Source organism: Sapajus apella, unplaced genomic scaffold (assembly GCF_009761245.1).
Source record: "Sapajus apella isolate SASKATOON/1434 unplaced genomic scaffold, GSC_monkey_1.0 scaffold102, whole genome shotgun sequence".
Lineage (NCBI taxonomy): Eukaryota > Metazoa > Chordata > Mammalia > Primates > Cebidae > Sapajus > Sapajus apella.
The window spans coordinates 2,402,962-2,428,138 of NW_022437042.1; the positions used below are offsets into that span (position 1 = coordinate 2,402,962).

General features: G+C 41.6%; 1 protein-coding gene, 1 long non-coding RNA gene and 1 pseudogene across 2 annotated transcripts in view; all 3 read left to right on the top strand.

The window, feature by feature from the left end:
* The window catches only part of IL13RA1 (interleukin 13 receptor subunit alpha 1), a 78,752-nt gene that overhangs the window by 35,461 nt on the left and 18,114 nt on the right, over window positions 1–25,177 (top strand). The window contains exons 5-9 of the mRNA XM_032258343.1: window positions 5,816–6,003; window positions 9,357–9,505; window positions 15,513–15,563; window positions 15,830–15,962; window positions 22,756–22,852. Of these exons, the coding sequence (XP_032114234.1) occupies window positions 5,816–6,003; window positions 9,357–9,505; window positions 15,513–15,563; window positions 15,830–15,962; window positions 22,756–22,852 (618 nt within the window). The remainder of the gene's footprint in view (window positions 1–5,815; window positions 6,004–9,356; window positions 9,506–15,512; window positions 15,564–15,829; window positions 15,963–22,755; window positions 22,853–25,177) is intronic.
* Window positions 11,317–12,535, top strand: LOC116536597. Its single transcript, XR_004262718.1, has 2 exons — window positions 11,317–11,919; window positions 12,236–12,535. It is a non-coding gene; the product is annotated as an uncharacterized LOC116536597 (long non-coding RNA).
* On the top strand, window positions 16,476–22,122 carry LOC116536596 (annotated as a pseudogene).

Genomic DNA, 25,177 nt, shown 5'->3' on the forward strand with positions numbered 1-25,177 from the left:
TCATAAAATGATTTGGGAAGAATTCCCTCTTTTTGTATTGTTTGGAATAGTTTCAGAAGAAATGGTACCAGCTCCTCTTTGTATGTCTGGTAGAATTCAGCTGTGAACCCATCTGGACCTGGGCTTTTTTTGGGTGGTAAGCTCTTAATTGCTGCCTCAACTTCAGACCTTGTTATGGGTCTGTTCAGGGTTTCGGCTTCTTCCTGGTTTAGGCTTGGCAGGAGGCAAGTGTCCAGGAATTTATCCATTTCTTCCAGGTTTATTAGTTTGTGTGCATAGAGTTGTTTGTAATAATCTCTGATGATGGTTTGAATTTCTGTGGAATCTGTGGTGATATCCCCTTTATCGTTTTTTATTGCATCAATTTGGTTATTCTCTCTTTTCTTTTTTATTAATCTGGCTAGTGGTCTATTTTGTTGATCTTTTCAAAAAACCAGCTCCTGGATTTATTGATTTTTTGAAGGGTTTTTTGTGTCTCTATCTCCTTCAGTTCTGCTCTGATCGTAGCTATTTCTTGTCTTCTGCTAGACTTTGAGTTTTTTTGATCTTGCTCCTCTAGCTCTTTCAGTTTTGACGATAGGGTGTCAATTTTTGATCTCTCCTTGTTTCTCATGTGGGCACTTATTGCTATATATTTTCCTCTAGAGACTGCTTTAAATGTGTCCCAGAGATTCTGGTATGTTGTGTCTTCATTCTCGTTGGTTTCGAAGAACATCTTTATTTCTGCCTTCATTTCATTGTTTATCCAGTCAACATTCAAGAGCAAGTTGTTCAGTTTCCATGAAGCTCTGCGGTTCTGAGTTAGTTTTTGAATTCTGAGTTCTAACTTGATTGCACTGTGGTCTGAGAGACTGTTTGTTACGATTTCCGTTCTTTTGCATTTGCTGAGGAGTGATTTACTCCCAATTATGTGGTCAATTTTAGAGTAGGTGTGATGTGGTGCTGAGAAGAATGTATATTCTGTGGATTTGGGGTGGAGAGTTCTGTAAATGTCTATTAGGTTTGCTTGGTCCAGGTCTGAGTTCAAGTCCTGGATATCCTTGTTAATTTTCTGTCTGGTTGATCTGTCTAATGTTGACAATGGGGTGTTAAAGTCTCCCACTATTATTGTGTGGGAGTCTAAGTCTCTTTGTAAGTCATTAAGAACTTGCCTTATGTATCTGGGTGCTCCTGTATTGGGTGCATATATATTTAGGATCGTTAGCTCTTCTTGTTGCATTGATCCTTTTACCATTATGTAATGTCCCTGTTTGTCTCTTATGATCTTTGTTGCTTTAAAGTCTAATTTATCAGAGATGAGAATTGCAACTCCTGCTTTTTTTTGCTCTCCATTTGCTTGGTAAATCTTCCTCCATCCCTTTATTTTGAGCCTTTGTGTATCCTTGCATGTGAGATGGGTTTCCTGGATACAGCACACCGATGGGTTTTGTCTTTTGATCCAATTTGCCAGTCTGTGTCTTTTGATTGGGGCATTTAGTCCATTTACATTTAGGGTTAATATTGTTATGTGTGAATTTGATACTGCCATTTTGGTGCTAGCTGGCTGTTTTGCCCTTTAGTTGAGCTGGTACTTGTTGTTCCTTTATATGCGTAGAGCCTCTTTCAGGAGCTCTTGTAGAGCTGGCCTGGTGGTGACGAAATCTCTGAGTACTTGCATGTTCCCAAAGGATTTTATTTTTCCTTCACTTATGAAGCTTAGTTTGGCTGGATAGGAGATTCTGGGTTGAAAGTTCTTTTCTTTAAGGATGTTGAATATTGGCCCCCATTCTCTTCTGGCTTGTAGGGTTTCTGCTGAGAGATCTGCTGTGAGTCTGATGGGCTTCCCTTTATGGGTAACCCGACCTTTCTCTCTGGCTGCCCTTAGTATTTTCTCCTTCATTTCGACCCTGGTGAATCTGACGATTACGTGCCTTGGGGTTGCTCTTCTTGACGAATATCTTTGTGGTGTTCTCTGTATTTCCTGGACTTGAATGTTTGCCTGCCTTGCTAGGTTGGGGAAGTTTTCCTGGATAATATCCTGAAGAGTATTTTCCAGCTTGGATTCATTCTCTCTCTTTTTTTTTTTTTTTTTGGATTCATTCTCTTCGTCGCATTCAGGTATGCCTATCAAACGTAGATTAGGTCTTTTCACATAGTCCCACATTTCTTGGAGACTTTGTTCATTCCTTTTTACCCTTTTTTCTCCAGTCTTGCCTTCCCGTTTTATTTCATTGAGTTGATCTTCGACCTCTGATATCCTTTCTTCTGCTTGGTCAATTCGGCTGTTGATACTTGTGCATGCTTCACGAAGTTCTCGTGTTGCATTTTTCAGCTCCATCAATTCACTTATATTCCTTTCTATTTTGTCCATTCTTGTTAGCATTTCGTCAAATCTTTTTTCAAGGTTCTTAGTTTCTTTGCATTTGGTTAGAACATGTTCTTTAAGTTCACAGAAGTTTCTTACTACCCACCTTCTGAATTCTAATTCTGTCATTTCATCACACTCGTTCTCCATCCAACCTTGTTCCCTTGCTGGTGAGGAGTTGTGATCCCTTTTAGGAGGAGAGGTGTTCTGGTTTCGGGTGTTTTCATCCTTTTTGTGCCGGTTTCTTCCCATCCTTAAGGATTTATCCCCCTGTCGACTTTGTAGTTGCTGGCTTTCAGATTGGGTCTCAAATCTTCAGATTGACGTTCTGTTTGTTGATGATGATGAGGTTATTTCTGTTTCTTGGTTTTCCTTCTGACAGTCTGGCCCCTCTGCTGTAGGTCTGCTGAGGTTCACTCCAGGCCCTGCTTGCCTGGGGTTCACCTGCAGCAGCTGTTGAACAGCAAGGGTTGTTACCAGTTTTCTTCTTCTGCTATCTTTGTCCCAGACGGATACCCGCCTAGTGTCAATCTGATCTCTCTTTTATGAGGTGTCTTTTTGGATATATAGGGGTCAGGGAGCTGCTTGAGGAGACGGTCTTTTCTTTATGGGAGCTCAAATGGTGAGTTGTGAGCTCTGTTGTTGTTCATTCAGAGCTGCTGGGCAGGTACTTTTAGGTCTGCTGCAGCTGAACTCATACACTGCTTTTTGTTCCCGGGTGCTCTGTCCCAGGGATTTAGGGCTTTATTTATGAGTTTCCGTTATGCTGCCGCCTTCTTTTTTTTTTTCCTTCAGACCTGCGCAGCCCAGCAAGGAGGCCGCCTAGTCACTGTCGGCCTATGGCAGCTTTGCTGAGCTGCTGTGGGCTGCGCCCCGCTGCCGAGTGAACTTTCCTGCAGTCCTGATTATATGGGTGTAGTTAGAACTGCTTTGGCGATGGTGGCCCGCCTCTGTTGGGGCGGAGTCTCTTCTGTGGCGGGTTGCCTTGGCAACGGCGGGTTGCCTTGGCAACGGCGGGCTGCCTCAGCAATGGCGGGTTGCCTTGGCAACGGCGGGCTGCCTCGGTAATGGCGGACACCCCCCCCCCCCCCCCCGACAGAGCTGGACCGTCCCGGGTTCAGCTGCGCTTGCTGTGAAAGTCTCAATCCAGAGTTTCTGGTTGCTGTTCTTTTGTGGGGGTGGGACCAGCTGAGCCTGATCGCCCGGCTCCCTGCCTCAGAGCCTTTTTTAAGTTGGTGTTCCAGTCGCCTGTTGAAGAGGCGCCGGGGTCTGTTTGTTTTCCCCTGCAGCCACTCACTGTGCTGGCTTAAACAGCGGCACTGAGGTTTGTGGCGCTTTTTTTTTTTTTTTTTTTGCCCTGGAATCTACTGTCCTGGTTCTCTGCTCAGTCCCCTTTTTGAACCAGCGTATGGGTGACTTCCCGTGGCTCCAATCGCCAGCCAAAAGGGCCCCCGGACCGGTGTATTTTGTACGGAGAACCGCGGCTCCGGGGCGCCGACAAAGCAGCCGCGCGGGGCAAAGCAGCGGCGCTGGCCGGCACAGCCGCGCTGGCCGAAACAGCCGCGCTGGGGACCGTGGAGCTCCTCTGCCCGGGAATTTCCTAGTCTGTGGGCAATAAAAACGCGGCGTCCACTCACCCTCTGCGCTTTCACTGGGAGCTGCAATCCTGAGCTGCTCCTAAACGGCCATCTTGGATCTCCCGCATCGCCTAGATTTTTAAAAAAGTGTAATAAGCACATTGTCTGCCTGCGCTGGGCTAGGTGCTGATGATCTTTGGGGAAAGGTATGTGTAGAAGCGAAACAGGAAATAAGGTACCTACAATACTGCTTATGAAAGACATTTAAAACCACACAGTAGAATGAGACACTTACAAAGCCATTGTGTTTTAGAACATTTACCTGGCAGTGATTCGAGGACAGTAATAATGAAGGTCAGGGAGGTCAATCTGAAGAAGCAATGGAGCCTGTAGTCATTAGGGTATGAATCTCAGGGTGTGGGCAATGGGAGTATCATAGAAGATGAGGATCCAGGAAGCTTCGCAAAGGAAGAAAGAACAGAATTTGGTGAAAGAATACAGGGAACAGAAACGGGGGAAGGTGATATAAATTATCTAATCTAGGAGCCCAAAGAAAATGAGCTCTGACTGATGGAAATGGAAATGTTGGGAGAAAAAGCAGTTTGGCAGGAAAGAGGGTCCATGATGTGTTTTGGACACTGGATTTGAGGCAATGGTGGAACACTCAAATGGAGCAGTTGAAAATCTGGGACTAATTCTGAAGTGAGAGGTCAGGATTAGGAATTCGCAACAAAGAAGCTGTAGTCAAGGAATGGGGGAGTGATAAACTGGAGGTGAGTGCAGGAGGGAGTCAGATAGAAGAATGTGAGTAGCCCTCCTCCTCCTCTGCTGGAACAGGGAGGAGGGAGCAAAACAAGCCAAGAAACAAGGAAGGAGTAGGGCAGAGGGACCAGAGGAGGAATGGTGGAATTCAGGAGATAGGCATTTTCAAGAAGCATGAAACTTCTAGTCCCAGCCTTAGAATGTCTTCTCTTATACAGAAGAAATAGGCTCCTATAGTCTCCATATCTGCTGACAGTACCAGTGTTCATCATAAAGGAACAATCTAGGTTGGGCACAGGGGCTCACACCTGTAATCCTAGCACTTTGAGAGGCCAAGGCGGGTAGATCACTTGAGGTCAGGAGTTTGAGACCAGCCTGGCCAACATGATGAACCTTGTCAACCTTGTCTCCACTAAAAATACAGAAATTAGCCAGGCATAGTAGTGCATGCCTGTAATCCCAGCGACTCGGGAGGCTGAGGCACAAGAATCGCTGAAACCCAGGAGGCGGAGACTGCAGTCAGCCAACATCACACCACTGCATTCCAGCCTGGGCAGACACAGTGAGACTCTGTCTCAAAAAAAAAAAAAAAAATCTTTTCTTCCTAACATATGAAATGAGTCACATTGTAAAATAGTTTGTTTTTTTTTTTTTTTAAAGTTCTCTTGCCTATTGCTTTTCATGGACATCTTCAGCCATTAAAAAGAATCCTTCCTCCCTCCCTCCCTCCCTTCCTTCCCTCCCTCCCTCCTATTGTTCTTTCTTTTTCTTGCTTTCTTTTTGGGGTGGGGTTAAGGGTTTCACTCTGTTGCCCAGGCTGGAGTGCAGTAGTGCAGTCTCAGCTCACTGCAACCTCTGCCTCCCAGGTTCAAGAGATTCTCCTGCCTCAGCTTCCTGAGTAGCTGGGATTACAGGCGTCACAATATCTGGCTATTTTTTGTATTTTTGGTACTGACAGGGTTTCACCATGTTGGCAAGGCTGATCTCCAACTCCTGACCTCAAGTGATCCCACCTGCCTCAGCCTCCCAAAGTGCAGGGATTACAGGTGTGAGCCACCGCACCCAGCCTGCTCTTATTTCTTGAATACCTTGTTCAATATAATGCAGAAGATTGTCTCGTTTTATCTTGTAGGCACAGCAACCTGGAAAAAATTCATCAATGTGAAAAGATCTATACAGATAACCAATACTTTGGTTGTTCCTTTGATCTGACCAAAGTGAAGGATTCCAGTTTTGAAAAAAACAGTGTCCAAATAATGGTCAAGGATAATGCAGGAAAAATTAGACCATCCTTCAAAATAGTACCTTTAACTTCCCATGGTAAGTTTTAGAAGTCCTCTATGACAGTGTGGATAAAAAGTGTGTTATATCTTTTGCACAATCAATACAAATAATAAAAAACAACCCTTTTGGTTTTAAGATCTTCCAGAAACAAGGGATTACACTGATGTATATCTTTCTTTGATAGATCCTTTTTAAAGAAGCAAACTTGGAAATTCTATTTACTGAGCACATGTGCCAAATGCATCATCCTTGTTTACTTATGAGTACACTGAGACTTAGAACAGTTGGTTGTAGAACCAACATTGGAATTGTCTTAGTTCATTGTTTGTTAGTTTCTGATATTCTGCTATAAGCAACAGAATACCAGAAACTTGGTAATTTATAAAGAATAATAATTTATTTCTTGCATTTCTGGAGGCAGGGAAGTGGAAGGTCAAGGGGCCAAATCTGGCGAGTGTCTTCTTGCTTGTGGGTACTTTTTGTAAAGTCCCAAGGCAGCACAGGGCATCACATGGTAAGGGAGCATGCTAGCTCAGATCACTCTTCCTCTTGGTATACATCCACCAGTCCCACTCCCATGATAACCCATTAATCCATTAATCAGTGAATAGATCAATCAATTCATGCAGAGCCCTCATGACCCAATCATCTCTTAAAGGCCCAACCTCTCCATACTGCCACAGTGGGGGTAAAGTTTCAACATGAGTTTGGGAGAAGATAATCATTCAAATCATAGCAGGAACCCAGGCCGTCTGACTCTAAGATCTATTCTCTTGATACTTAAGAAGATGATGCTGATATGATCATGTAGAGTTCCTGAATAATTTGTCTCTTAGAAAAGGCATAGATTGAAGGTAGTATAATCAGGTGATATTCAAAATATTTAAAATTCTGTATGGCATGGCCACTGATCAGTTAGAAAAACCAGTATATCCATACCTGTGGGTGCCAGCTGCATGTCAGCCTGTTAGAAAGCGCCCTCAACTTGAACACAAAATATGTGATTAGGTTCTAACTCTTCCATTTTGGGCAAGGCATGTAAACCTCTTTCAAATATTTCCTTGTCTGTAAAATGGAAAATATAGTAGTCTCTCTCAATCTAAAAAAAAATTGTCATAAGGTCCAAATGACATAAAGCATATTAACTCATTTTGTAAATTACTAAAGCAAATTCCGTAAGTGTAATGGTTTATTTGTTGAAATATTCCAACTGGGAGCTCAGATTCTGGCTAAGTGTATACGGATGATTTATAAGCAAATAACTATCCATTGGCAAGTGCTCCCAAGTCCCTGAGCAGAACACTATTTTCCATCTCTTCAAATAGTCATGGAAGTAAATTCTAATAGGGTACCAAAGTCAGTTTACTTTGTAGGCCAAGGGAATGAAGTTGGAGTATTTTGCCCAGTGGGGTAAGCTGAAGCAGAGCCCTCTCTTTGTTTGGCAGATTACCCTAAATGACCTTTTAAGGCTTATTTTGCTGCTTTTCTCCCTGGATATTAATGGTGGCATAAAGGAAGAAGGAAGATTCTTCTCAGATGGAAGATATCTTCAAGTTGTTTTCTCTTAATTAGCCATTATCTTCTGTTGCTTGGTCTTAAGTATAGCTGACTCCTGAAAAGGTAAATTGACCAGGCTAATGCATTTTTAAAAATAAATTATTTTTTCTTTTTCTGAGACATGATCTCACTCTGTTGCTCAGGCTGGAATGCAGTGGCGTGATCACAGCTCACTGCAGCCTTGACCTCCCAGGCTCAAGCTATTCTCTCACCTCAGCCTCCCGAGTATCTGAGACCACAGGCGTGTGCCACCATTCCCAACTAATTTTTGTATTTTTTGTAGAGATGGGGTTTTACCATGTTGCCCAGGCTGGCCTCGAACTCCTGACCTCAGGTGATCCACCCGCTTTGGCCTCCCAATGTATTTTATTCTTAACTGTGGTTATAATCACACAACATTAAAATTACCTTCATAAACACTTTAATGTTTGGTACGGTTTGGTAGTGTTAAGTAGTATATTCACATTGTTGTGCAGCAGATCTTTAGAACTTTTTCATCTAGCAAAACCAAAACTCTATGTTCATTAAACATTAATTTCTCCTCCGCCCAGCCCTTGGCAACCACCTTTCTACTTTCTGTTTCTATGAATTTGACTACTTTAGATACCTCATAGGAGTGGATTCACATAGTATTTGTCTTTTGTGACTGGCTTATTTTACTTAGCATAATTTCCTTGAGGTGCATTTATGTTGCAGCGAGTGCTCAGAGACTAAGCCAATTTTTTTTCCCCAGGACATCACCCAGACTGGATTGCAGTGGTGCAATCTCGGCTCACTGCAACTTCTGCCTCCCTGGTTCAAGCTATTCTCCTGCCTCAGCCTCCCGAGCAGCTGGGACTACAGGGGTGTGCCACCATGCCCAGCTAATTTTTGTGTTTTTAGTAGAGATGGGGTTTCACTATGTTGGCCAGGCTGGTCTCAGACTCCTGACCTCATGATCTGCCTGTCTCGGCCTCCCAAAGTACTGGGACTACAGGCTTGAGCCACCTCACTCAGCCCTAAGCCAATGTTTTAATGGTGGTCTTTGATTGGCATTAATAAGTGACAACTAGGGAAGCCCTTTGTATCTGGTCCCTTGTTATTCATCAGGTGGAAGTACATCTGGACCCAAGTACATCTGCAACCTTTTTATTCTCTATGTTGCATTTAGATTTCCTGATTATACCCTGGCCATTTTCTAACCAGCTGCAGGTCAGAGTTCATGTTATCTGCCAGATACCCCAAATATGTTCCTTAAATCCATTTTACTAGGCAGTAAAATTTAAATTTCACATATTTTAAATAAACTTCTCCTATAATTGTGGCTAATCAGAAATTTTAAAACTATGTATCTGATCATGAAAGGTCACTAAATGTGTCCGCTCTGTTTTGATTTAACTTTATGAACCCTGCATATATATGCAGTTATCTCTCAGTATTCGTGGGGGATTGCTTCCAGGAATTTTCAAGGATACCAAAATCCATGGATGCTCAAGTCCCTGATTTTAAAATTGGCATAGTACTTGCATATAGTGTATGCACATTTTCTCATATACTTTAAATCATCTCTACATTACTTATTTAATACAATGTAATTGCTATGTAAATAGTTGTTATATAATCTAGGGAATAAATGAGAAGAAAAAAATCTGTACATGTTCAGCACAGACACTATTTTTTTAAAAAAATATTTTCAGTTCATGGTTGGCTGAATTCATGAATGCAGAATCCATGGATATGGAGGGCCGCCAACTGTGTGTGTGTGTGTGTGTGTGTGTGTGTAATCAAACTTTGGAGTGTGTGTGTGTAATCAAACTTTGGAAGCTTACTTGTGTTCTATTTTTGTCTTTCAGTGAAACCTGATCCTCCACATATTAAAAAGCTCTTCTTCCATAATGGTAACCTATATGTGCAATGGGAGGATCCACAGAATTTTATTAGCAGATGCTTATCTTATGAAGTAGAAGTCAGTAACAGCCAAACTGAGCCACTTGTTTTCAAAGTAAGGTTTTAAAAAGTATTGTTTTTATTTGGCTATTTTTCTTTTACTTGAATATCTTACACTGAAATAGCAATGAAACATAGCTCTTATGTTTTTCACCTTATGATGATGATGATGATAATGAAACTTCTTGTCTAAAATAAGGCATGGTGGAAGACTTGAAGATTTATGGTATAATAGTATCAGCTGCAAGTTTCAGCCATTTATTAATTCATCTGTAAGCTTCTTAAAATGGCCTATTAAAAATAATTCATCTGCTCAACACATTTTTATTAAGTGTCTTTTGTGTGCTAGGGCTAAGGCGGTGAACATGACACCTGACAAGTTTTTTTCTTCATGAATCCTCCATGATAGAAAATGTATGTAAATAAGAAAGCTAATTTCAGAGCATGAGTGCTGTGAAGAAAATAAAATGGGGTTATGTAGAGTGACTGCAAGAACCAGAGGGAACTAGGTAGGGAAATCATCTGAAGTAATGACAGTTGAGATGAGACCAGAATGATGAGCAGGCACTAGCCATGCGAAGATCTGGGTGTAGGGGGTCAGCAGATATAGACTTTGAGGCAAGAATGAGCTTAGCATGTGTGAGAGAACAGAAAGGAGGGTGGTGTGGCCGAAATGGAGCAGGAAAACATGTCTAAGCAGTAGGCAGACATCGATCACGCAGACACTTGGAGGCTCTGATAATACCATTCTGTTTCCTTGGAGTTTGTGGCAACTAAAGTAATCAAATTTGAGTGGTCAGTATTTGTTGGATTATGTGACTGTATGTTATTCAGAATCAAATGCAGAACATGATAATTAGAGGTCCTGTAGGACATTGACCAGAATGTGCTCTAATCTCAGGACATCCATCCCGTTGTTCTGCTTTAGGGCAAAGGTCACAAACTAGGGCCTCACACTTTTTTTTGTTGGGAACACAAAGTCGTGTTTTGTTTGTTTCTTTGTTTACTAGATTTGAATTTTTTGCCCAGATTTTAAATCATAGTACCTTAAGAGTGTATGTCCATAAGATGGCGCCTTAAGACCAGGAAGACTGCACCCCTCACTTGTTTGCTACCTGCCTGGATCCTTTGTGTGTTTGAGTTTTAGAGGTTAGAAGTGAAATGTTTTATATTGGCTTTTAAAGGAGTCTAGCATCTCGCATGTGGGTAAATTCCTTGGCCCAGTTGTTTTAGCTTATCATGGAACTTTCAAAATGCTTGCTAAAATAAGCCAGTGTTGACAGGCTGTAATTTCAGCTACAGAGGGAGTGACCAAGTCCACAGCAGAACAGAAGAGCAAATGTTCTTCTGGGCATTTGCATTATGAATCCTTCTGCTAAAACGTAATAATCATTATTAGTACCAGAAATTAAGTGCCCTATGAAATACAGCAAAGGGAAAAAACTAAGGGCTTCCATGTGGAAAGGGGCTTGTGCTTGAATTTACGATAAAAGGAGTTATCAGAAAGCTGAAATAATACTTGTTTACTCCAGTCTTTACCATTCTCTCCCCTCTGAAATTGTGAGACGCATGCTGCTTATAGTATTCATTTTGCCACTCAGTTATTTTCTTGCTGTTTAACCTATCACATATAAGCATTTTCTCTCCACTGAAAATATAAACTACAGAAAACCAAACACCACGTGTTCTCACTTACAAGTGGTAGCTGGACAATGAGAACACACAGAGAGGAACAACACATACTGGGGCCTGTGGGGAGTTGGCAGGGGGAGGGAGAGCATCAGGAAGAACAGCTAATGGATACTGGGCTTAATACCTGGGTGATGGGTTGATCTGTGCAGCAAACCACCATGGCACATGTTTACCTATGTTACAAACCTGCACATGTACCTCAGAGCTTAAAAGTTGATATTTAAAAAAAAGAAAATATAGACTCCTGTAGGAAGGAGTCAGGTGCTATCTACTTTGTGCTGTTCCTGCTACTAAATAGCAGCTAACATGTATTGAGTGAGTACTGTGTGCTAGGTATCTTAATAAGCACTATATCTGAATTGTTTCATTTAGTCTTCACAATAACCCTAAGGATCTAGGTCCTGTTATGTTGTCTCCATTTTACAGATAAGAAAACTTAGTTATTCCTAAGGTCATATTTCTAGTAAGTGGTAGAATCAATATTTAACCAAAATTGTAACTCTAAAACTTGGATTCTTAACCACTAGAGACCACCTCAGTACTTCCTCTTACTAGCAATAACCATCATTCATTAAGTGTTTATGGCATGCTACAAAGATACTCTTCTATGTGCTTCTTAATACAGTATCTCATAGCAACCCTTGAAATAGAAACTATTTTAATCTACATTTTATTGATGTACATTTTAACTTACATCTTAGCCTTAAAACTAAGGCTCAGAGAGGTTAAGTAACTTGCTACGAGCCACACAGCTAATAAGTCAGTATGACTTCAAAGGTTAGTTGGGGCCGGGCGCGGTGGCTCAAGCCTGTAATCCCAGCACTTTGGGAGGCCGAGGCGGGTGGATCACCAGGTCAAGAGATCGAGACCATCCTGGTCAACATGGTGAAACCCCGTCTCTACTAAAAACACAAAAAGTTAGCTGGGCATGGTGGCACGTGCCTGTAATCCCAGCTACTCAGGAGGCTGAGGCAGGAGAATTGCCTGAACCCAGGAGGCGGAGGTTGCGGTGAGCCGAGATCGCGCCATTGCACTCCAGCCTGGGTAACAAGAGCGAGACTCCGTCTCAATTAAAAAAAAAAAAAAAAAAAAGGTTAGTTGGTCTCCATGTGTTAAACTTTGACCAAGAATACTTAGTATAATGACATATGCATAATCATCACTTAAATTATTATTGAACTGAGTTACATTTTTTTTTTTTTTTTACAAATTTCCGAACTGAAGAGAACACATACACTATGGAAGTTACCCACCTAGATCAGAACTATTTTCTATTTGGAATTAACTCCGTTTGTACACTTGAGTTTAATGTTTTCTCTCCTAGCAGACGTAGAATATCATCAGTTTTTTGTGTGCTCACTGATTTTGAGCTCTACTGCTTAGGCTTCTTTTTTTTTCATTTTGAAGAATTCTTTTACCTGGTGTTACACTTAAGAGGGGGAAGTACGCTGGAACATGAACTGGTACCATCACATGAGGCCTGTGGTCAGAGGTAGCTCATGACAGAATTATGACGTCAGGAACAACTTGTCTGTGACCACTCCCTTACCCCCAACTTCCCAGCAAACTATCTTCTTGGTACCCTGGCTTTCCTTCTCTTAGTGGTCTCTGAATAGCCAGTAAACTATGCAGGGGGATTTACTTTTGAACAAGAGCCTAGAGATCTAAATCTACAGATTGATTCTCAGAGTTTGGAATTTCTATATATGGAAGATGGTCCAGGGGAGGAGGGACATCAATTTGCAACTTGATCGCTCAACTGATAGTTGACGCTTGTGATTCCCCAACAGATCTATGATTCTAAATGGCCAGTAATAGGGTATAGTGGCACCCAAGTGTTTTTTTTTTCTGAACCCCTGTATGAAATATTGAAAGGATGTTCCTTCATCATTTGCTTGGCCTCTTAGCTCTTCACACATGCTGGTAGGAACCATTTAGTGAATGACATTAAATGTCAAAAATAATAGCTATGTGTTACGATCTTTGTTCCATGTTTAAATGTATCTTTTATAGAAGTTGACTATTTAAGCAATAGATTGTCATGTGTTTTTTACTCCATTTTTGAAATACTTTCATTTAAGGAAATTAGTATTATCTATACATTAGACAGCAAGTGACTTCTATTGTGTGGAGGGGAATTTTGCATTACACTTTCTTTTCTCCAGCCCAGTCATGTTTTATATCTTATACTCTCAATAAGGGACATTGATCTTTTGCTCCTGTCTCTTCTTTTTAAAAGTTTTTACTGAGGTATAATACACAATAAAAATTACACAAATCTTACGCCGGGCATGGTGGCTCACGCCTATAATCCTAGCACTTTGGGAAGCTGAGGTGCGTGGATCGCCTGAGGTCAGGAGTTCAAGACCAGCCTGGCCATCATGGTGAAACCCCATCTTAAAAAAAAAAAAAAATACGGCTGGGCGCGGTGGCTCAAGCCTGTAATCCCAGCACTTTGGGAGGCCGAGGCGGGTGGATCACGGGGTCAAGAGATCGAGACCATCTTGGTCAACATGGTGAAACCCCGTCTCTACTAAAAATGCAAAAAATTAGCTGGGCATGGTGGCGCGTGCCTGTAATCCCAGCTACTCAGGAGGCTGAGGCAGGAGAATTGCCTGAGCCCAGGAGGCAGAGGTTGCGGTGAGCCGAGATCGCGCCATTGCACTCCAGCCTGGGTAACAAGAGCGAAACTCCGTCTCAAAAAAAAAAAAAAAAAAAAAAAATACACAAATCTTAACCTATATAGCTCAGTGATTTTTCACAAATGATTTTTCACCTATGTAACCAGCACCACAGAAGCACCCTCATAATCCCCTTCAGTTGCTATCCTCCCAAAGAGCAGCTACTATCCTGACTTCTAATCCCATAGATTGATTTTGTTGTTACTTTTAAAACTATGTAAGTGGAATTATACACGATGTACTTTTTTTTTTTTTGAGACAGAGTCTCACTTTGTCACCCAGGCTGGAGTGCAGTGGCGCAGTCTCAGCTCACTGCAACTTCTGCCTCCCAGATTCAAGAGATTCTCCTGTCTCAGCCTCCGGAGAGCTGGGATTACAGGCATGCACCATCATGCCTGGCTAATTTTTTTTTTTTTTTGTACTTTTTAGTAGAGACGGCGTTTCTCCATGTTAGCCAGGCTGGTCTTGAGCTCTTGGCCTCATGTGATCCACCCTCCTCAGCCTCTCAAAGTGCTGGGATTACAGGCATGAGCCACTGTGCCTGGCCCAGAATATACTTTTTTTGTGTGTTCACCCTTTTTTCACTCAACATTATGTTTATGAGATTCATAAATGTTGTTTCCTATTGCTGTAGATGGTACATTCTTATTGCATTCATTCCTTTGTGTGAATATACCACATTTTATTTATCCATTCTCCCATTGATAGACATTTGGATAGTTTCCAATTTGGTTTTATGAATGGAGTTTTTAATGAACATTCACATACTTGTCTCTTGGTACACATGTGCGTACATTTGTGTTGGGTATTTATATAGGCATATATGGATCATAAGGTTACATATGATTGTCTCTAGTAGATAATAAGTTTTCCTAGGTGGTTGTGCCAGTTTTTACACTACTAAGCAGAAATTTTGAGTTCTAGATGCTTCATATCCTCATAACACTTGGTGTTGTCAGGTAAGTGTGTGCATTCTTATCTTGTGCATTTAATTTGCATTTTTCTCATGACCAATGAGGTTGAACACTTTTTCAGATGTTTATTGGCAACTTACCTATCATCTTGTGAAGTGCCTGTTCAAGCCTTTTGCCAGTTTTTTTTAAATTGGGTTTTCTGTCGTTGCGTTATTAGTAGGGTAGGAAAAAATGTATATGCAAGTCCTTTGTCAGAAATTGCAAATATGTTCTCACACTTGATGCATTGCCTGTTTGTTTCCCTGATGAGATGTCATTTGATCAACAAAATTTTTAATTTTAATATAGATGACTTTATTTAAAAATTCCCTTCATGGTTAATATGAGTTTTTTTTTTTGTTTTTTTTTTTTTGGTCTTGTTTAAGAAACATTTCCCTTCTTCAAGGTTATTAAGATATTTTCTACATTTTCATCTAAAAGCTTGCTATAGTTATGTGTGTATGTATTTATTTTATCTTACACATTTAAATCTGCAATATATTAGGAACTGATTTTGTGAATACTATGAGGTAGGGGTCAAGATTATTTTTTTCTCATATGCATATATAATCGACCCAGCACCACTTATTAAAAAAGGCCAACCTTTTTTCACTGTACCTGGTCATCTTTTAATGGGATAAAAGGAAATGTTGTTAGAAATGATTAAGTGATAGAAAATGGGTTCTTAAACATTTAGAACTCATTCTATTTTTTTTTATTTTTTTTTATTTTCTAGGTTAAGGACGAAGCTAAATGTCAGAATCCAGAATTTGAGAGAAATATGGAGGTTGGTAAATTCAACATTAGCTATTTGGGCTTAGACTTAGAGCAGTTGGGGGTGGAGCATAGTATAAATCTGAGCTGCTTTGAGAAAAACAAACTGCTTTGTTCTGTGAGTTATTGCCAATTTTTTTCAAGAGTCAAAGATAATTGAAATTGCAGTCCAAGTCTTAATCATAGGCAGAATTTAGCAGATAATTATATTATGATTCAACAGCAATGAAAAAAGAATAAACGTAATGTTCCTTGTATATTTTTTATTTTATACCTAAGAATACATCTTGCTTCATGGTCCCTGGTGTTCTTCCTGATACTTTGAATGTAGTCAGAATAAGAGTCAAAACAAATGAATTTTGCTATGAGGATGACAAACTCTGGAGTAATTGGAGCCAAGAAATGACCATAGGTAAGAGAACAGAATTTTTATTAAATTTAAAACATTGATGCTTTAAAACCTAAGCTGAAGCAGAAAATAGACTGGGGAAAGGGACTGTCATGCTCTCTTGATGTCAGGAAAAGAGTACTTACAATTGAAATTTATTTTCTTTGTAATCACTTCCAAATCATACAGAGTTAATTTACAGTATAAAGTTCTTTAGGAAACTGTAATCCAAATGGTTTTATCTTCTGTGTCTCATTTCCATTTTATTAACAAACTGAACAAAAAATATAGAAAGCAGGCATAGGCTGGACACAGTGACTCACGCCTGTAATCCCAGCACTTTGAGAGACTAAAGCAGGAGGATTGCTTGAGCCCAAGAGTTTGAGACTAGCCTGAGCAACATGGTGAAACCCCATCCCTACAAAAAATACAAAAATCAACCGGGTGTGGTGGTTCACACTTGTGGTCTGGACTACCCAAGAGGCTGAGATGGGAAGATCACTTGAGCCTGGGAGGTGGAGGTTGCAGTGAGCCAAGATTGTGCCACTGCTCTCCAGCCTGGGTGACAGAGTGAGACCCTGTCTCAAGAAAAAAAAAAGAAGGCAGGCATAATCAAATTTGCACATTGTATAGTATTAGAGACTGTCCTACATGCTGGTTGGCAGAAACAAGAGTGGAGCCATTTAATAGACAGAAACCTGTATCTAAGTTTGAAAAACTCATTTATTAATTAAAAGGCTGAGCAAGCCAGGCTCAAGTACAGGACTGGAAAGACCTGTGCTTTATGGATGTGTGTGTGATGGGGTGGGATACGGGGCTTTATTTGACTATAAGTGCAATGTGACTCAACATTGAAATCTTAAATGTGTCAAAAAGGCATATACAGTCTTAGACAGGAATGATGAGTGCAGCACCCAGAAGGGAATATTGAACGTTTGACACAGAGCTGTGGCCACATCAGAATTGTGCAGTATTCCATTCTGAGCACCACATTAAAGGATTTACATTGGCAGACTGCAGTCTATCCTTGAAAGGGTAATCAGGATGTTGAAGAATCTCAAAACTTGGCAAGGAACAATTGGTAAAGTAAGCTTGAGGAGTCATGATTGCTGATTTCTAACATTTGAGGTATTGTTAGGTACAAGAAGGAATAGGCTTTCCTTTTTGTTTCTCCAAGGGACAACACAGAACCAACTTAAGAACTTTTTAAACAGCTGTCTAAGTCAAACAGGTTGTTGAGGTAGTCAATTCCCTATTAATTGGGAAGTTCAACAAGTTATGTGCCAGGCATGGTTGCATTCATTTATTTATTGTTGCATAACAAATTACTCCAAAGTTTAATGGCTTAAACCAACATACATTTACCATCTCACAGTTTCTGTGGGTCAGGACTCTAACCACAGCTTAGCTGGAGGTCTCATGAGGTTGCAGTCAAGCTGCAATGAGAACCGAAATCTGTTTGAAGGCTTGATTGGGGATAGAGAATCCACTTCCAAGTTGACTCTTGTAGTTGTTGGAAAGCCTCATTACCTCACTGGTTGATGGAGGCTATAGCAGGTTGAATTGTATCTCACAAAAAGATATGTTCATAGGTGCCAACTCCTGGTACCTGTAAATGTAACCTTATTTGGAAATAGGATTTTTGCAGATATAATCAAGTGAGGATGAGGCCATGCTGGATTAAAGTAAATTCCTAATCTAATGACTAGTATCCTTATAAAAAAGAAAATTCACACAGAGCACAGAGACACACAGATACACAGGGAAGAAAGCCATGTGATGATGGAGGCAGAGATTGCAGGAATGCAGCTACAACCAAGGAACACCAGTGATTCCTAGGAGCTACCAGAAGCTAGGGAAGAAGCAAGGAGGGATTCTTCTCTAGAGCCCTCAGAGGGAGCATAGCCCTGCTGGCACATTCACTTTGGACTTCTAGCCTCCAAAACTCTTAAGATGATACATTTCTGTTGTTTAAAGCCATCTAGTTTGTGTTAATTTGTTAGACAGCCCTAGGAAATGAATACAGAGGCTTCCTTTAGTTCCTTGCCACTTGGACCTCCCCACAGGGCTACTTCCTGATATGGAAACCAGCTTTCCCAAGTGAGTAATCCAAGCAAGAAATAGAGTGTGAGAGAACACTCAATATGGGAAACATGGTCTTTTATAACCTAACCTTAGAAATGACATCTCATTACTGCTGCTGTTCTATTATTTAGAAGTGAGTCAATTAGTATAGCCCATGCTCAAGGAGAGGGGATTGCACCAGGGTATGAATATCAGGAGTCAGGAATCATGTGGAGTAATCTTAGTGACTGCCTAAAACAATGGTGCCAGGCCTTGATGATGCTTTCTAGATGTTCACGACTTAGTGGGAAAAATGAATGTGTATATAGGCAAGTGATAGTCTATGTGTTAGATATAGCAAGGCAGGCTTTGAAACTGGACAATGGAACTGGAATTTGAGTCCTGATGCCATTATTTACTAAATCCTTCTGGATTACTTACTAAAGGTCTCTGAGCTTTATCTTTTTCATCTGCTTAAATGGGAGATAATGCTGTCATTATAGCATATATATGAGATAAGCATGCAAAACCATGTAGTATGATATCAGACATATAGTAGGTGCTTACTTAAGAATAATAGTTGTTAGGATTATTTTAGGTATTTTAGTAGTGATAAGTAACCAGTAAGAAAACGTAGTCACTGTTAATGAGATGACATATTTAATATAGCATCTTTGTTAATAGTGTCTAAAACTAGTTAACATCTCCTGATTTACCTGAGCTGGCAGGAAAAACTGGCCCCATGAGCATCCTCTGGGCTGGCCCAGTGCACAGGGGGAGGCGCTCCATGGCTGGTCCTCCCTCTGTCAGCCCATGCGGCCGCCATGACCTGGAGCACCACCACCCGGGGCGCCCACCAGCTCAACAGCACCACATTCACGTGGCAGCTCTTCCCCGCCTGGCAACCGCTGCTGTTGGCCAGCACCACGCTGCAGCTCTTCTTCTATGTGGGCCTGGCCTTCATCGGTCTGGACCTCTATTACTCCTCCAGCAGCATCAAGGAGCTGGAGTACGACTACACTGGCGACCTGAGCACCAGGAACTGCTCCGTGTGTGCCACAGCCTGCCAGGGCTGCGCACCACTGCCTATCTGCTCATGTGCTTGGTATTTCTCACTGTCTGAGCTCTTCCAGGGCCCCATGTACCCCTACTATGTGCTGAACAACTTCTACCAGAACAACCGGTGGTACGGAGTATGCTGCCATGATGCGCAGCTGAGCGGGCTGCCCAGCACGCTGCACCACCCGGTCAACGGGCACATCCCCTAGGCCACCTGCCCATCGCGCAACCTGCAGTGCCATCACCAACAGCCTCTTCAATGACTCCTTCTCGCTGTGGTACCAGCGCCAGCCCTGCGGGCCCTATGTGGAGATGCCGCGCTACTGCACTGCACCAGAGCTACCACACTGCACCAGCATCGCCCAGTAGACTGACTACCCCCTCAAGTTCCACAACCCACTGCTGGTCAACTGCAGCCTGGTACTGGCCTCGCATGGCACGGCACCCCCGCTCAACTGGCACTGGCCGGTCTACGATAAGTTCAGCCCCATCCCCAACAATACCGGCTTCATCAACCAGGACTTCATGGTGTGGATGCTCATGACAGCGCTGCCCACATTCCGTGAGCTGTATGTGCAGATCTGTTAGGGCAGCTACTCGACCTCGGGGTGCCTACGGCATCAACAATGCCTACAACTATCCTGTGTGTGCATTCGGCAGCCACAAGCTCCGCATCTTCAGCAGCATCTTGTGGATGGGTGGCAAGAATTCCTTCCTGGGCATCGCCTACCTGGTCGTCAGCTTCTTCTGCATCCTTACCGGCTTTAGCATGCTGGTCATCTACATTCACTACCAGGACCAGAAAGATGATGACAATGAGGAGGAGGGGTGATTCCAGCTTTCCTACGACCCTTCCTGCTGCTTGCTAAAATTCTAACGAGCTTCTTTCAGCCTCTCCCCTTTGCCCCTCATCCTATTCTAGTCTCTCCTGGCTTTTCCTCCCTTTGTGAAGGAGGGGGCCAGAGAAGGGAATAACACCCTCGCTCTTGGGGGCTGCTAGAGTCTCTTGCCTGGTGGTGGAGGGTTGACTGCAGAGTGAAACATTCTTGCAAACTGTCCCCACCTCCTCCGTGATACTGACTTGCCATGTTAGGTTCTTCAAGTCTGAGAGTGGAAGGGATCCCTGTAGAGACTCATTTTCAACCCCTATCAGAGGAAGAGATTGAGAGACCTAGCAATGTGAAATAACTCAGTCAAGATCAGGCAGCTGGCAAGTGGTTCCTGACGCTGAGGCTAGAGCTTTTGCCACTACAGTACAGTGGTTTTCTTTTCTTTGTGGGGAGGGTGGGTTGGGATGGAGAGTGAGGCCCACAAATTACCCAAAGAGGCATGGAGGGGTGTGGGAGAGCATATTTGTTAAATATGCAGGTAGATTAGGAGGCATCAACCCCAGAGATTCTGACACAGTAATGCTGAGGTGAGATGCTTGAACCTGTTTTAACAAACTCCTCTGGAGATCTCCATATTCCCTCAAATTTGGAAATCACTGCCCTGAACCAGGTTGGACCTGAAGCAGTCACCTGAGTCCAGTTTTTCAGGTAGCAATTTGTTCCCAGAGACAGTGACACCATAATGTTGCAGGTTTGGTCTGGCACGCTACCTTAAATATAGTCAGCTATTAATGACTTGTGGAATTTTTTTAAATCATTATCTCTGAGCTGGGCACGGTGGCTTATGCCTGTAATCCCAGCTCCCCGGGAGGCTGAGGCAGAAGAATCAATTGAACCCAGGAAGTGGAAGGGGCAGTGAGCTGAGATGGTGCCACTGTACTACACCCAGCCTGGGTGACAGAGTAAGACTGTCCCCCAAAAATAAAATATAATAAATAAAATAAAATTTAAAAATCACCGTCTCTGGAAAACTAATTGGCGTACAGATTTGTAGGACAGGGTTTGTGTCAATTCATTTTATATTTTCATATAAAAGCAAACAGGCAAACTTTACCAGGTACTGTGTAGAAACATGAAAATGTGAGGCCAGTTTGTACAGTTCAGAGGGAATGCTTTGACTGTAGAATCAGATAGCTGGAAGGGATCTTTGAGGGAAAGTAATTTCCCTAAAGTAACATCTATGTCTCCTGGCCCAGTTTTCTTTGTCATTTAATTTGTGTGTGTGTGCATGCATGTGTGTGCGCATGCATGTGTGTGCACACTTACAAAGGGCTTCATTCATACCTTTTCTCTTGGATCTGGAAAATTGTTTTTTTATGTTTGACAATGAGATATGTTTGTTTGTAGTAATCATATTTGAATCAGTACTAAGGCATATATAGTCTTATATGTAAACTAGAATCTTAAGATTATTTGAATCTTTGAGATAATGTTAAAAGTCTTAGCTAAAATCATTCCATTGATTTTATTGATTGACTAACATTAATCAATATGTTTAAAGTTATTCTAAGAAGCAACAGTTTTACTTAAGAAACCTTTCTTTCATGGCAAAATAGCTTAAAAGAACTTAAAAAAAAACACTTTGTGATATGTTACCAGTTTATATGCTAAAAGCAGTTATTTGCTATCTGTCATACAGAATTTCTCAGTGCCTGCTGTCTAACTGTTTACTACTCATTCGTTGCTACTTATTCGTTTAAAGCACTGTAAAATCTTGAAGTGTTTTTTAATCAGTTAAGAAATATTGTATTGAATAGTTCACATTCTAGTTTTTTGAATATAGTTACTGAACAATGAACAATGTGCATGTCGCTGAAATCTGTCTCAGAGCTTCTGGGACAATCATGATTTGAGAGATTCTATCCATTGTTACATATACCAAAATAATTCCAATGTGTTGGCTTCCCAGCTTCTGAACATGACACAATTTTATTATCAGAGTTTGTATGGTGATTTTAGGCTATGAAAACATGATTATTATGTGTACATAGAGTAATTTTTATTTGTTATGAATGTTTGAACAGCTCACTAGCCCAGCCTTCCTCTATTTTGAATAAGAGAGTTTACTACATCTTTTTACTATGTAGTTGAGAATAACATGTATTTTGTCATTTTTAGAATGGTCAGTTTATTTCTATAAAATTTTAAGTGAGGTTCAGCCCACTGGCTCATGCCTGTAATCCCAGCACTTTGGGAGGCCAAGGTGGGCAGATCACTTGAGGTCAGAGCTTGAGACCAGCTGGCCAACATGGTGAAACTCCATCTCTACTAAAAATACAAAAATTAGCCGGGTGTGGTGGTGTGCACCTGTAGCCCCAGCTACCCAAGAATCTGAAGCAGGAGAATCACTTGAATCCTGGAGGCGGAGGTTTCAGTGAGCCGAGATCATGCTATTGCACTCCAGCCTGGGTGACAGAGTGAGACTCTGTCTCAAAAAAAAGGTTAAATGAGACCATGAAAGTTAAGGGACTCTGATTCTGATTAAATTAATGAATATGGTTCCTGGCCCTATTCTCTGGGTTTTTGAAGGAGAATAAAGCTTATGTTTGTCTTTTAAAAAGTGTCCTGATTTCAGGTGATCTTTAAGGTGTTTGCTCACCCAGGGAAGTTCAGGTACCAGAGGAGGACTTTTTGTTTTTTTTTTAACTGTTAAGATAACAGAAGATAATTGAAGAGTTTTGGAAAATAGGTTGGGGGAGGGAGCAGAAATATTTGTGATCTTACTAGCTAACAGAATTGCTGCTAGGTCTATTACTAAAAGCATTTTGTTTCTCAAGTCTTTCTGTTTGCCTTTCATTCTCCAGGTAAGAAGCGCAATTCCACCCTCTACATAACCATGTTACTCATCGTTCCAGTCATCGTTGCAGGTGCAATCATAGTACTGCTGGTTTACCTAAAGAGGTAAGGTAGCTGCCCAGGCAGGCTTTATAGTTACTGCTAGCCTGTTTGCTATGGTTGTTACTGTTAGTGCTTGTGTTTTATGTTTGCTCAGTGTGTTAGAAGCATGTTGACTTTAAGTGGCTTTTGGGAGTATGACATGACAAGGAAGTATTACTATGCCCACTTTCTTTCTTTCTTTCTTTTTTTTCCTGAGACAGAGTTTCACTCTGTCACTCAGACTGGAGTGCAGTGGCATCATCTCAGTTCACTGCAGCCTCTGCCTCCTGGGTTCAAGTAATTCCTGTGCCTCAGCCTCCTGAGTAGCTGGGGTTACAGGCACCCACCACCACACCTGGCTAATCTTTTGTATTTTTAGTAGACGGAGTTTCACCATGTTGGCCAGGCTGGTCTCAAACTCCTGTCCTCAAGTGATCCACCCGTCTTGGCCTCCCAAAGTTCTGGGATTACAGGCATGAGCCACTTCGCCTGGCCACCATGCCCACTTTCTAATGAAAAACATGTTGAATTTGTTTTCCAGAGCTCCCTGCTGAAGCACTGTTCCCTTTACATGTGTTTAGGATTGTTGAATAGGCCCTAGGTTCACTTTACTCTTTGAAAATCCTAATCTATCAAGTTAGTCATTAGTTGTTGAAAGAAGTTTTAGAAATGGAAACAATTACTAATAAAAATGACTGTCTGGGCTGGGTGCAGTGGCTCATGGCTGTAATCCCAGCACTTTAGGAGGCCAAGGCAGGTGGATCAAGAGATTGAGACCATCCTAGCCAACATGATGAAACCTTGTCTCTACTAAAAATACAAAAATTAACTGGGTATGGTGACATGCACCTGTAGTCCCAGCTACTCAGGAGGCTGAGGCAGGAGAATCGCTTGACCTGGGAGTTGGAGGTTGCAGTGAGCTGAGATCATGCCATTGCATTCCAGCCTGGCAACAGAGCGAGACTCTGTCTCAGAAAAAAAAAAAAAAAAAAAAAAAAAAAAAAAAAAAAGACTTGTCTGGTATTAATGCAAAGCAGTCTACTACTTAATATTGTGGGAAAGAGAACTTCACCAAGTTGTCATGAATGGATAGTAGTCATTCGTTGAGAATATTTTATTTTCTCTGTTTCCATATAGGGACTGTTATTTGCTCTTGCAGTAAATAACTAAGGTTGGAATAACGTTATTAAGCTGAATCCAGAACCAATATGTTATCACTATTTTAACATTTATTTTATATATATTGAACATTATTATATATATATAGTGCCTATTTGTGAAGCAGGCACTGTTCTAAGGTGCTAAAGTTACAGCAGTGAACAGGACAAAGTCCCCATCTACATTCTAGAGGGAAAGATACACAACATGCACACACACCCACACACACAAAATAAATAATAAATACTATGATTTCACATAGTGAGAAATCTAATTGGCAGTAGCAGGGTGTGGCTAGGAAGTGATAGGAGGTTCATTTTACATGGGATGGCCAGAGGACTCCTCTCTGGGAAAGTGACATTTCAGGAGAGACTCCCAATAAAGTAAAGAAGTGAGTCATTCAAATATTTGAGGAAAGAGCATTCTAGGCCAAGGGAACAGCAAATACAAAGGCCCCAAAGCTGAAATACACTTGGTTTGTTTGGCTGGAGTGGAGAGTGCAAGGTGGAAAGCGGCAGCAGGTGAGGACAGAGAGGTTGGCCAACCAGATCATGCAGGGCATGGCAAGGACCTGAGATTTTATTCTAAGCATGATGAGGAGCATTGAGAGTTCTGAGCAGAGTAGGTACATGATCTGAGTTACTGTCATAAAAGACCATTGTAGTTGCTGAGTTAAGAACTGACTTGGGCAAAAGTGGAGGCAGATGAACTAGTTTGGAGGCATTGCAGTGTTTTGGCAGAAAGATGAGGATAACCTGCACTGGGGGTTAGCAATGGAGATAGCAAGAAGTGGTGAGAAATAGTATATGTTTTGAGAGTAGAATTTGTAAGACTTGCTGATAGCTGTCTGTCTGTGGAGGTGTAAGGGTAATTGAGGATTCAAAGATAACTCTTAGATTTTTGGCTTGAGCAACTGAGTGAATACTGCTGCTATTTACTGGGACAGAGAAGACTGTGAGGAAAGCTGGGTTTGAGGGAAAGATAAGGACTTCAGTTTTGCATATGTTAAGTTTGATATGCTCATTTGATATCCAAATAAAGATGTGAAATAAGTGATTGAGTGCATGAATCTGGAGTTGAAGAGAGAGGTCTGGGCTGGAGATCTAATTTTGGGAATCCTCCGCATGTGAATGGATTTAAAGCCCTAAGACCGAAGGGAATGTTCATAAAGTGAGTGAGTGAGACAAGAAG